Below are 10038 nucleotides of genomic sequence, written 5' to 3'. Positions count from 1 at the left end.
TTTGAGATGGGAGGCTGTAAGGCACTTATAGGGCGAGAGAGAGAGAGAGAGAGAGAGAGGCGGCGACGGCGGAGAGGGAGGAAGGTCTGTTGGGGATGGTGGTGATGAGTATGTGGGTGAAAGAATAGAAAGGGAGCGAAGGAAGGAGGGGTCTGTGGGTTGAAGGGTGTGGGGGTGAGGTTTTGGTCTGGGAGTAAAGGATGGTGGTCAGGGGAATGGGAGGAGATGGAAGGGGTTGGCATTAGGTTTACTCTTGTTCTTCAAGTTTTTCCAAAAAAATAAATTTTTTAAATTATTTAACTAAAAATTGGATGAAATGTTGAGAATTTAGACGGAATGAGGGAAATTAGCGAAAAAAAGAAGTTCATATCCTTAATTTTCTATAAATAAATAAAAAGGATATGAGGTAAATATAAAGTTAGGTACAAGTTCAGGGGGCAAATCACTAGTATATCCATAATTCTATTACTTTTAGAAATTTTAAGTTTTTTAGTTATAATTTTTTTTTTCACAGAAATGCCCTTAAATTTGACGGAAAGTTTAACAAAGTTAGCAGTATGTGGTACATTGCAACACTCTGTAAAGTTCAGGTGATTAATAATAAAAATTAAAAGTTTAGGTGGTAATTTTGCACATGCCTAAAAGTTAAGATGACATTTATGCAAATTTTCCAAAATAATATTATAAAATAGACAAAGTATGAAAGTACCACTGAATATTGGGGTGAGATTGTATTTGCTCTTAAGGTATTACAATGATAGAATTTTCTCTCTCGAATAAAACTTTCTAACTATCTGATTTCTCTCTCACTTTTTCTCTTCGGATTGATGTATATCTCTTCTTCAGTTGAGGATCCCTTTTATAGAGAAAGTTACAAGAACATAGCAGTTAATGCTTTGCGGAAGAATTGGAGGTGAAAACATTTCACCCACCAAAAACATTATTTCACTTTCATAAATCTACTATTGCATGCACAAAAAGTCTTCCTTGCTACATCCACACACGTTTCACAACAAATAAAAAGATTTTCACATAATGCAATTGGGCTTTCCAATGACTCATGTAGAGGAGAGTATTTGCTATTGGGCTACCAAGAATTGGGTTTTGGGCTTGTGTGCAATCCAGAAATGGGAAGTTTTGGGCTTATGTGTGGGTCTTTGTCAAGCAAAGATACTTATATTTAATGTGATGATTAGATTAATACAAACTATAGTTTAGTACTTAATCTGATGATTTGATTCGTGCCTGCTTGAGTGATCAACCGCTGAGTGGATCAACAACTACAAGTTTGCAGAAATCTTAGTGGCAAAGTTAAAGACAAGAAACAACTAAGAAGATTGCCAAAACAGAAGCTCCAATTGACAACAACCCCATTCTTACCTTTATAAAAGGCTCTTTATTCCATTAGGACTTAGGAGGCAAAGAATACTTAAAACTGCCCAAAATCCACATTTACTTAAATTATATACGATTTTAACTTCTTTTTATTGGGAAATAATATCTTAATACTTCTTTTAAAAAGTGGCATGCATACATGTCTACCAATGCGTGGGGCTTGGTTTTGGTCTCTTCTTTTTATTTTTGATTTTATTTTTGTTTACATTTGTTTATTTGGATTGGATAGAGCATAGCCCCCTTTCTTGTAGAATAGGATTTTCTACAATACAAGGTTTATGTGTTTTTTAAATTTATTTATTAAGATTTATGTGCTTTTAATACAAAGCTATCGCATTATAAATAAATAATTCCCCTTATTTGTTTCACACAATATAAGCACATGCAAAATAAATTGAACCCGTCATTCAGAGAAGAACTTATATTTATGATGTAACGGTTTATTCCCGACATAGATAAGTTTTTCTCATTCATAAGAGGGTTGGGTTGACCTTCTACCAAAGACTAGATTTTCAGAAAGCAATTCAATAAAAACCAAAAATATAAAGGTGTGTATAATTGATAGATTGTGAAATCAATGTACCATGGGAAACTATACTATACGGTGTATGTATAGAGCATAAAATTAATCAGTAATAAGGTAAAGTTGGCACTTGCAATATTGCAGGACACATGGGGCATTTATTGGAAAACAAATGAACCATTTTGACCAACAAGAAGGAAGAGATTTTACGAAAGCAACCAAAGCACACGCTTTAACTTTTTTGAAGGGGCACCACTCCACTTTGCTATTGTGCTTTGTGAAGGAGAGGAGTTGATAGAAACTCATTTTGGAGAGAAAAAAAAAATGCCATGTTCAACAGAGGAAGCACTTGCTAGGCTTTTCTACAATGCCTCATCCTCCTTGCACCTCCTCCTGCTCTTCCTCTATGTCTCCTCCATTTTTCTTGCCAAATTCTTCTACTTTGTTGGCAGCAACCCAATTTTCCCAAGGTCTTAACAAATTAACCTTGCATCGCATGCTACTATACATCAATACCTCTCTTGCTCACTTTGTGTTTGCTTATTTAGTTATTTCCTTTGACATATAAATTACTTAAATCTTCACCCTTTTGTATGCATTAATTTGTTGTATTGCAGAAACCAGAACGGAGACGAAAACTACGTGTTTTCGGAAGAAGAAGAAGGAGAAGAGGAAGAGGAATTAGAAGAAGAAAGGCAGTTTCGTGTTCATGGTCATCAGAGCTACACAGAAAATGATCATGATCTGGTGGCTGACATCATTCTTGGCGGTGAATCACTGATGTTTTTGCCGAACAGCAACCTTCAGAGCCAGCATCAAACAACTTCTTCTGAAGATCAATTTATTAGCGCCCGTGAGAGCTTAATAATTGAAGACCATGAAGACGAATCTTTGCATGGCTCACCACAAGTTACAGAATCTGAATATTATGATCATGATGCGGAGGAAATCCCAGTGAAAGAGACCGTTTTGGTTCGCAATTCTCTCCAAAATGATCAAGTGTGGTCCACCGCTCCGATAACTATAGACCTACGCAAAAGTGACTTGCGGAGCAATGCCAAAAATGGTGACCAACACATCAAGCATCTAGGTTTGTTACACTAGCTATAGCTAGTCACATGTTGTACTTGTAATCTTACTTGTACATGTACTCTGGAGCCTGACATTGCTTATGCTATTGATGCAGGTAAATGTGAGAAACAGAACACTGAAAAAAACAAGGCAGTTCAGACGCATTTGCCCGGTGATGAAAATTGTCTAGTGTTTAGGCCACACCAATTGGAGACAAACAAGTTCCAAGTTCAAGAAAGTAATGAGGATGAGATTTTTGGTGACTCAACTGTTGGATCAACTTCTAAAAGCTCTTCTGAATGGAGAAGCTCAATTAATTGCAGGGACTCTGCTACAGAAGATCCATTTTCTTCGTCGTCCAGGAGAAGCTGCCCCAAGTGGGAGTCTTACACTGTTTTTCAAAAGTACGATGAAGAAATGATGTTCCTAGACAGAATTAGTGCCCAAAAGCTCCATGAAACAGGTCATTTTGTTTCTATAGCTATATTTTTTTCTTCTACTTTTTTTAAAGTGGTTGTATTTTTGTTTTGGGAGCTTGAAGCTAATTAATCTGATAATCATGAATGCAATATTTTCATTTTCCAGAATCACTCAGGTCTATTCAAGTTTGTCCAAGATCAATTTCGGAGAGGATAGTTCATAAAATCGCCATGGTAACAAAAAGGCCATTGGACGTACGTCACAACCCTTATCATGAACTGGAGGCTGCTTATGTTGCTCAAATTTGCTTAACATGGGAAGCACTTAATTGGAACTACAAGAATTTCGAACAAAAAAAAGCGTCACACGGTGATTTTGATCCTGGCTGTCCTGGCCAATTAGCGCAGCAGTTTCAGCAATTCCAAGTTCTTCTGCAGAGATACATAGAGAATGAACCTTATGAGCAGGGCAGGAGACCAGAGATTTATGCTAGGATGAGGCTTTTGGCACCAAAGTTACTGCAAGTGCCAGAATATCGAGGTAGTCCTGCAGCCAGATTGTACTTTAACTTCTTTTCTTACCTTTTTTCTTTAACAATAATTTGAATGTACGCGCATCATAGTTAAATTAAAATTGTAATAGTTACATCATCACGAGTAACAAAGAAATGCAAAAGGTCTAGGGATCAAATCAATCAAAGATAAATAAATAAATGATTAATGCCTTGCTTTTTTTATGTTTTAAGCTTCAGAAGATGATGGTAATCAAAAGGATGAAGGTTTTGGCTCAAGAATCTCGTCAGCTGCGTTTTTAATGATAATGGAAGATGGAATCCGAACGTTCATGAATTTTCTCAAGGCTGATAAGGAGAAACCCTGCCAGAAATTAGCATCCATGTTTAAAAGGAAACGAAAAGGTTCAGTTGATCCAACTCTTCTCCATCTGACGAAGAAAATTAATCAAAAAGTAAGTGAATATATTATATTAATCATATCTGCTTAATTATATGTAATGTTATCAACTTATCATATTGGTTCTTGACTTTTTTTTGTTTGTTCCATTGGATGATGAGCAGAAGAAGATGAAAGTGAAAGATCTTCGGCGTTCTCACAAATGCTTGAGAAAAAGAAAGTTGAAGGTGGAGGAAGAGATGGAGATACTGATGGGTCTAATTGACCTAAAACTAGTTTCAAGGGTTTTGAGAATGACAGAGTTAAGTGAAGAACAATTGCATTGGTGTGAAGCGAAGATGAGCAAAGTGAGAATATTGGATGGGATATATCACAGAGATTCCTCACCACTTTTCTTCCCAGCACAATGACCCACAGCTTGCTTTGATGACTAGATCATGACATGAATGTGCACCAGGAGGAGGACTGCACAAACATGAATATCCTCCTAGCTATAGGTACCCTTTTGTATATGAAAACATATTATTATTATTATTATTATTATGTTTATATAATATGATGGAGGGATCCTACAAATAAAAGTAACCACATGGGATTTTGGAGATTTGGAATCCAGGAAGGAGAGAATGTTTAGAGAGAGAGAGAGAGAGAGAGAGAGAGAGAGAGAGGATATTGGTTGAAGGTGAAAGATGAGGGGAAGAAAGCAAGGAACATGAAGAGATAGAGACAAGAATAACTTTAGCTTTATTAGCCTTTTAAATTAGAGTTTATCTACAAGGCTGGGATTTGATCTGAATCAAAAGGAGAGAAGACTGAAGAGGAAGAAGGTGTGCAAAAGGGCAAGGCTGCTGCTACACATGCAATGCAGATGCAGTGGAATAAAAAAGGGCACATGCTACACTCAAGGGATATATATATATATATATCTATCTATCAAATTATATGGTAGGCTCATATCATATGGACCCACTTACATGGGAAATGAAAAAAGAAATAAAAGTTAGTCCAATAAATCAGCCGTTTTAATTTAAAGATGTGTACCTGAAGCTACAATGAGATTTCTCGACCTTTTTTTTAAAGTTCCATGGCCTTGTTGTAGTTGGGCAATCATCATGTATGGAAAGGAAATGAAGCATTATCATTTGCACCATGGATGGAAGTAGCTTGATTTCATTTCAGATCAAATACTATAACCCCTTGTTTCATTCAAATGAAGCAGTTTTTTATTTTTTATTTTGACAATGAAGATATTTTAAACTTCTCTAATATGAAAAAAGGATGATCGAATTCGATTCGAGTAAAGGGGGCCTAACAGGCCCGTTAAACTATTGTCTCATAACCCACGGCGTAACAGGCCTTATATTTAGTGTAACCGGCAAATCCTTCAGCCCAACCAAGACATTGGAGCTTTATTCGCAATGTATGGGCCCTGTATGATTATATTTATATATCAGTTATTCTCTTATTCGGATGTCCGCACGTTATTATCATGCGGATTCTATTGTAAACAGGCAAGAAAACAGAGAGGGGTAGTACAAAATACACGGCGTCTGCATGATAATAACGTCCGGATATCCGCATATGATGTGATATGGTATGAGCTCAGCAATTGAAAGGATTGGTGGTTGGTACGTAGTGGACCACCGGCTTCAAATTTAATAGAAGCCAACTTAAGCTTACCAACTGAACAGCCCAAGGGCAGTGGCCATGTGAAGAAATCGAACGCAAAAGGAAAGCGAATTGGGTTGTGGTTCCCACTTCCATTCCTCTGTCTGCAAAACATCTCTCTCTGTCCTTTCCACTTTGGATTGGAATCATGGAGCCTCCCTCGCTTCATTCTTACCCTTTTCCTCTTCTGCATACCATAAACGTTTTTATGCGTAGCAAACGTGAGTTAAGTTAGTTGATTAAGTTGATACTCAAATGATAAGGCCAGTTGGTCAAACCTCATAGCAATTGTGATATCTATATCAACATCGTCTTATCACATAAATAAAAATTTGTGTGTATTCAATTTAGATTTTAAAAGATTTTAAAGAAGTTTAAAAGTTCAAGTGTATTTAATCACAATTTTTTAAAAGTCTATACAATTCTGGGTGTATTCAGTTTATATTTTTTTAAACTTCACTCGAATTTGGATGTATTCAATCACGACTTTAAAAGACTTCATAAAAACTTGGATCTATTAAAAAACTCATTAATTTTAAAAGAAATATAAAAAATTATGGATTTCGTTTGAGTATAAACTAATTTTAGGCCTTGAGAGATGCGACTTTCCTTGATCATCATCTTGCTTTTTGTACAGAAAAAAGCTTTGTCAAAATGGCTTTTTTTCTTTAATCAGCATACGTGCTCGATGGTGATTGGTCAACTGTGCAGTGAACTACTGTAAATATAATATATGAGAAAATGAGATATTTTCCTTTGTAGTCTTGTGCTAAAACAGGAATTATTTATTTATTGATTGGATTCTTACAGAGAATGCAACGAACAGAGGCTGGAGAGCCGGATCTAAATTTAATTAAACAGCAAGCATACGTGTATCTTGTGGACCAAATCGGTCTCATCGCTCCACCAATCTCGATGTCAAAATGACCCCACAAACAAAGGGCTATCATCGTACCGTCTACAATCGGATAAACCATGCACCCTCACACAGCTGAACATAACTCGTTCTCTGTTCCCTCCCCTGTTTCTGTGAATCATAAATACTCGGCCCACCCAAACCTTATCTCTCTCTCCTTCTCAGACGCCCAAAAAATACTCTGTTTACAGACCTTTATCTTCCCTCAATCTTCTTCTCCTCCTCCTCTCGGAGGAGCCTCCTGTGGCGGCCCAAGGTTGTTTGTTTCTCCCTCTTCTTTATAAGTGTCCTATATCGTAAGCCAGGGGCTTGTTTTATTCATAGATCTGCAAAGTTCTAAGGAAAAACTGAGGATTACCTCATATGCCTTCTGGGTTTGTTTGGTTTTCAGGAAATTTTGAAGCTTTGTTACATGGAAGAACAGGAAAAACATAAATTGTTTAAAAATTATAGTTTGATCCCAAAGTTGTATTTTTTTTTTTGTTAAGAGTTAATTTTGATGAAAGAAAATCTGTGTGTGTAGGCGTTGTTGGTGAGATCTCCAAAAAAAGAGACAAAGATGAATAGGTGCGCTTACGAGCAGAACGCCATGGCAGGTTGTGAGGGGATGAAGATGGTGGATTCAGTTGTGTGCCCAAAGCCACGTCGTTTGAACCTCATAAATCCTTCCCTTAACGACTCCATCAGACCCTTCAGATATTTCAAGTATGTACCTTTTTCTCACACACTGTTTTTTTTTATTTTTTTTATTTATAATCACGTTGTTTAGATTTTAATTTATTAGAGTCAAAGGTTGTTCTTTCGGGCTCATGGTTTTCGCTCTTACTTTTTCACAGCCAATCGGAAATCGGAGATTCTCAAGCAGGGTCTGAACTTCTGGATTTTCTTCTCACCAAGGTTCCTCTCTCTCATCATGAAACGTCTATTTTGAGCTAATATTCAATTTTTAATTTCTAGTAGTGGGCACTGTATTTGGTTTTTTACGACTTATATTTTGTTATGATTTGACAATCAATTGATTTGAAGTTTGTTTTTTCAACCTTGAATTCATAATTTTTTTAATTTTGTGTCATGTTTTAGCTCAAACTTCCAAAATTGAATTCAAATCCAAGAATAGAAAAACTAATGCTTTCCTAATTTTTCTTTGGTTAATTCACAGGGAAATTGTGAAGAGAGATCCAGTAACCCACTGGCTTCATCGCCACCATTTTTCTGTGGGTCTCCACCAAGCAGGGCATCAAACCCTGTAATCCAAGATGAGCAATTTGGCAACAGCAGCAAGATGGCTCCATTTTTTCCAGCACCGCCGTCTTCATTGTCTGCGCGCAACGGAGGGTGTGTTCGGATGAAATCAGGGGACAAGCCTGCTGCTGTGCGCATTGAAGGGTTTGATTGTCTTAGCAGGGACCGCAGAAACTGCAGCATCTCTGCTGTAGCTTAGGCAGTTATAGGCTCACCCAAGAATGAAGAACCCTGTCTCTCATTATCGAAAAAGCAGAGTTTTGTGAGAGAGGGTGCCTTGGGATCATCATCAAGAGGAGGAGGACGCACAGGTTTTTTGGGGTCTTTGAGTTGAGTGTGTAATTTTTGTATATACAAGTTAAAGTCCAATCTAATGTTATTTCTGCAGAGTTTTTTTGTGTAAACTCAAAGATATGTATATGTAAATTAAGGTGATGGGAGATGTTCCATTTTGAGGAATAAAAGGTCTTAAGAATGAGAGACAGTGTGGGGGAAAGGGGCCAAGTCTTTTCTCCCTCGCTCTCTTTCTGGGTAGAGATGTTTTGGTTTCTTTCATAGAAGTGGTCAGCCATCTCTGTTGGGAGATGGTTGGTATGTGACTTTTGTTTGGGAGGTTTCATTTCATGGGACAAGCTTGTAATCTCCTGCTGAATACTTTTGTTTGGGTTCTCATAATCCTCTGTTTGTAATTGTATTTTGGAGGAAGTGAGGATTGAATCTTATTGGGAATTTGTTATAGATATTATTCGTTTCTGGGTTTTGTGGTGTTTTCTTGTGTACAGAAAGGGCAAATCAAAGTTGATGGGTCCATGAATAAAAAAAGATAAATTATTGAGCAGGGGTGGCTGGCTGGCCTTGTGACCAGACTTAAAGCCAAGCTAAATTACGATTTTAGTAATGAAAAGAAATTTCCAAGTTGTTGTGGAGTTGAAAAGGAGAAGGGATAGAGGGTGATAGGGGTAAGGATGAAGAAGGTGGGTGGAAGATAGGACGACATGTGTGGGGTAATGGGTTTCTGTCTTTGGAAGCATCGTATAAACATGTGGTCGTGGATTTGGCCTCGTTGCTTGTTTGTTATGTTTGGATTTACTTCCTGGCTTTGGCTGACTTAGTATTGACGTGGAGGATTGCTATTAGGCTTTTCAATTTTTGAATGGTCAAGGGCTGATAAAGTGACTGACTATTCAAATGCCCTAAATTATGGTGCCCCCTTTGTATTTTTTTTTTTAAAAAAATTCTAGGCAATTGTAGTTTGTGCAAAGAGGTGAAGTCCGGTGGAAAACAGTTTTTGACTTAGAGCGTCTCCAGGTAGTCTCCAAATTTTAACCAAATTCTAATTAAAATAGCTTGAAAGTTATTATAGCAAATAACTTACTAAAAGGTGTTTCCTCCAGCAATGTTCTCTATTTTGGCTAATATGAAATATTTTATTATTATTTTCTCTTTATATTTCTCCCCCTCTCTCTTGCAAATCAAATATTTCAAAAAGAAAAGTAGAAACCCAACCCCACCAACCTCCCAAATGTCTCTATCTCTCTACCCCTTTTTCTCTCTCCTCCTAGCCAAATTCTCTCTCCTCCTTGCTAGATGTAGGAGCCAAAAGTTGGTTCTCCAAAATAGAGAGCCAACTAGGGAGATAAGGATTTTCCTTCTTTTTAGCCAAAGTAGTTAGGAATGAGAGGATAGAGTTTGCTGGAGATGCTTACAGATCAGTGGTCTCATGTTCGAACATGCATGACACCCTGCTAATGTGTGTCATTCTCTTGTAGTTTAGACTATTGCTTGTATTTAAACAAATAATAATACTGTTACCAAAAAAAGAAAAAAAAACCTTTTGTAACTCGGGTCGAAGTTATTTGGGTTGGACTGAATTCATATTTTTCCCAACTACA

General features: G+C 37.1%; 2 protein-coding genes across 4 annotated transcripts; both read left to right on the top strand.

Moving 5' to 3' along the window:
- Window positions 1-2157: 2157 nt before the first annotated feature.
- On the top strand, window positions 2158-4870 carry LOC110754070 (DNA ligase (DUF1666)). 3 transcript variants are annotated; one of them, XM_021955070.2, is made up of 6 exons: window positions 2158-2388; window positions 2536-3008; window positions 3105-3452; window positions 3575-3949; window positions 4164-4375; window positions 4485-4870. In XM_021955070.2, the coding sequence occupies exons 1-6, from the start codon at window positions 2243-2245 to the stop codon at window positions 4728-4730; spliced, it is 1800 nt and encodes a 599-aa protein (XP_021810762.2). In that variant the 5' UTR covers window positions 2158-2242; the 3' UTR covers window positions 4731-4870. The 3 variants fall into 3 exon arrangements, with proteins under 3 accessions (XP_021810762.2, XP_021810761.2, XP_021810760.2); XM_021955069.2 differs by having other exon boundaries at window positions 4161-4375; XM_021955068.2 differs by having other exon boundaries at window positions 2159-2388; window positions 4155-4375.
- A 2132-nt stretch (window positions 4871-7002) lies between these two features.
- On the top strand, window positions 7003-8884 carry LOC110754088 (uncharacterized). The gene is made up of 4 exons (XM_021955098.2): window positions 7003-7160; window positions 7428-7609; window positions 7741-7801; window positions 8064-8884. Exons 2-4 carry the CDS (start codon window positions 7464-7466, stop codon window positions 8343-8345), a joined length of 489 nt encoding a protein of 162 aa, XP_021810790.1. The 5' UTR covers window positions 7003-7160; window positions 7428-7463; the 3' UTR covers window positions 8346-8884.
- The last annotated feature ends 1154 nt before the right edge of the window (window positions 8885-10038 follow it).

Source organism: Prunus avium, chromosome 5, assembly GCF_965620075.1.
Source record: "Prunus avium chromosome 5, drPruAviu1.hap1.1, whole genome shotgun sequence".
Lineage (NCBI taxonomy): Eukaryota > Viridiplantae > Streptophyta > Magnoliopsida > Rosales > Rosaceae > Prunus > Prunus avium.
Note: the sequence above shows the minus strand (reverse complement) of the source record. Positions and strands in the feature narration are given on the sequence as shown.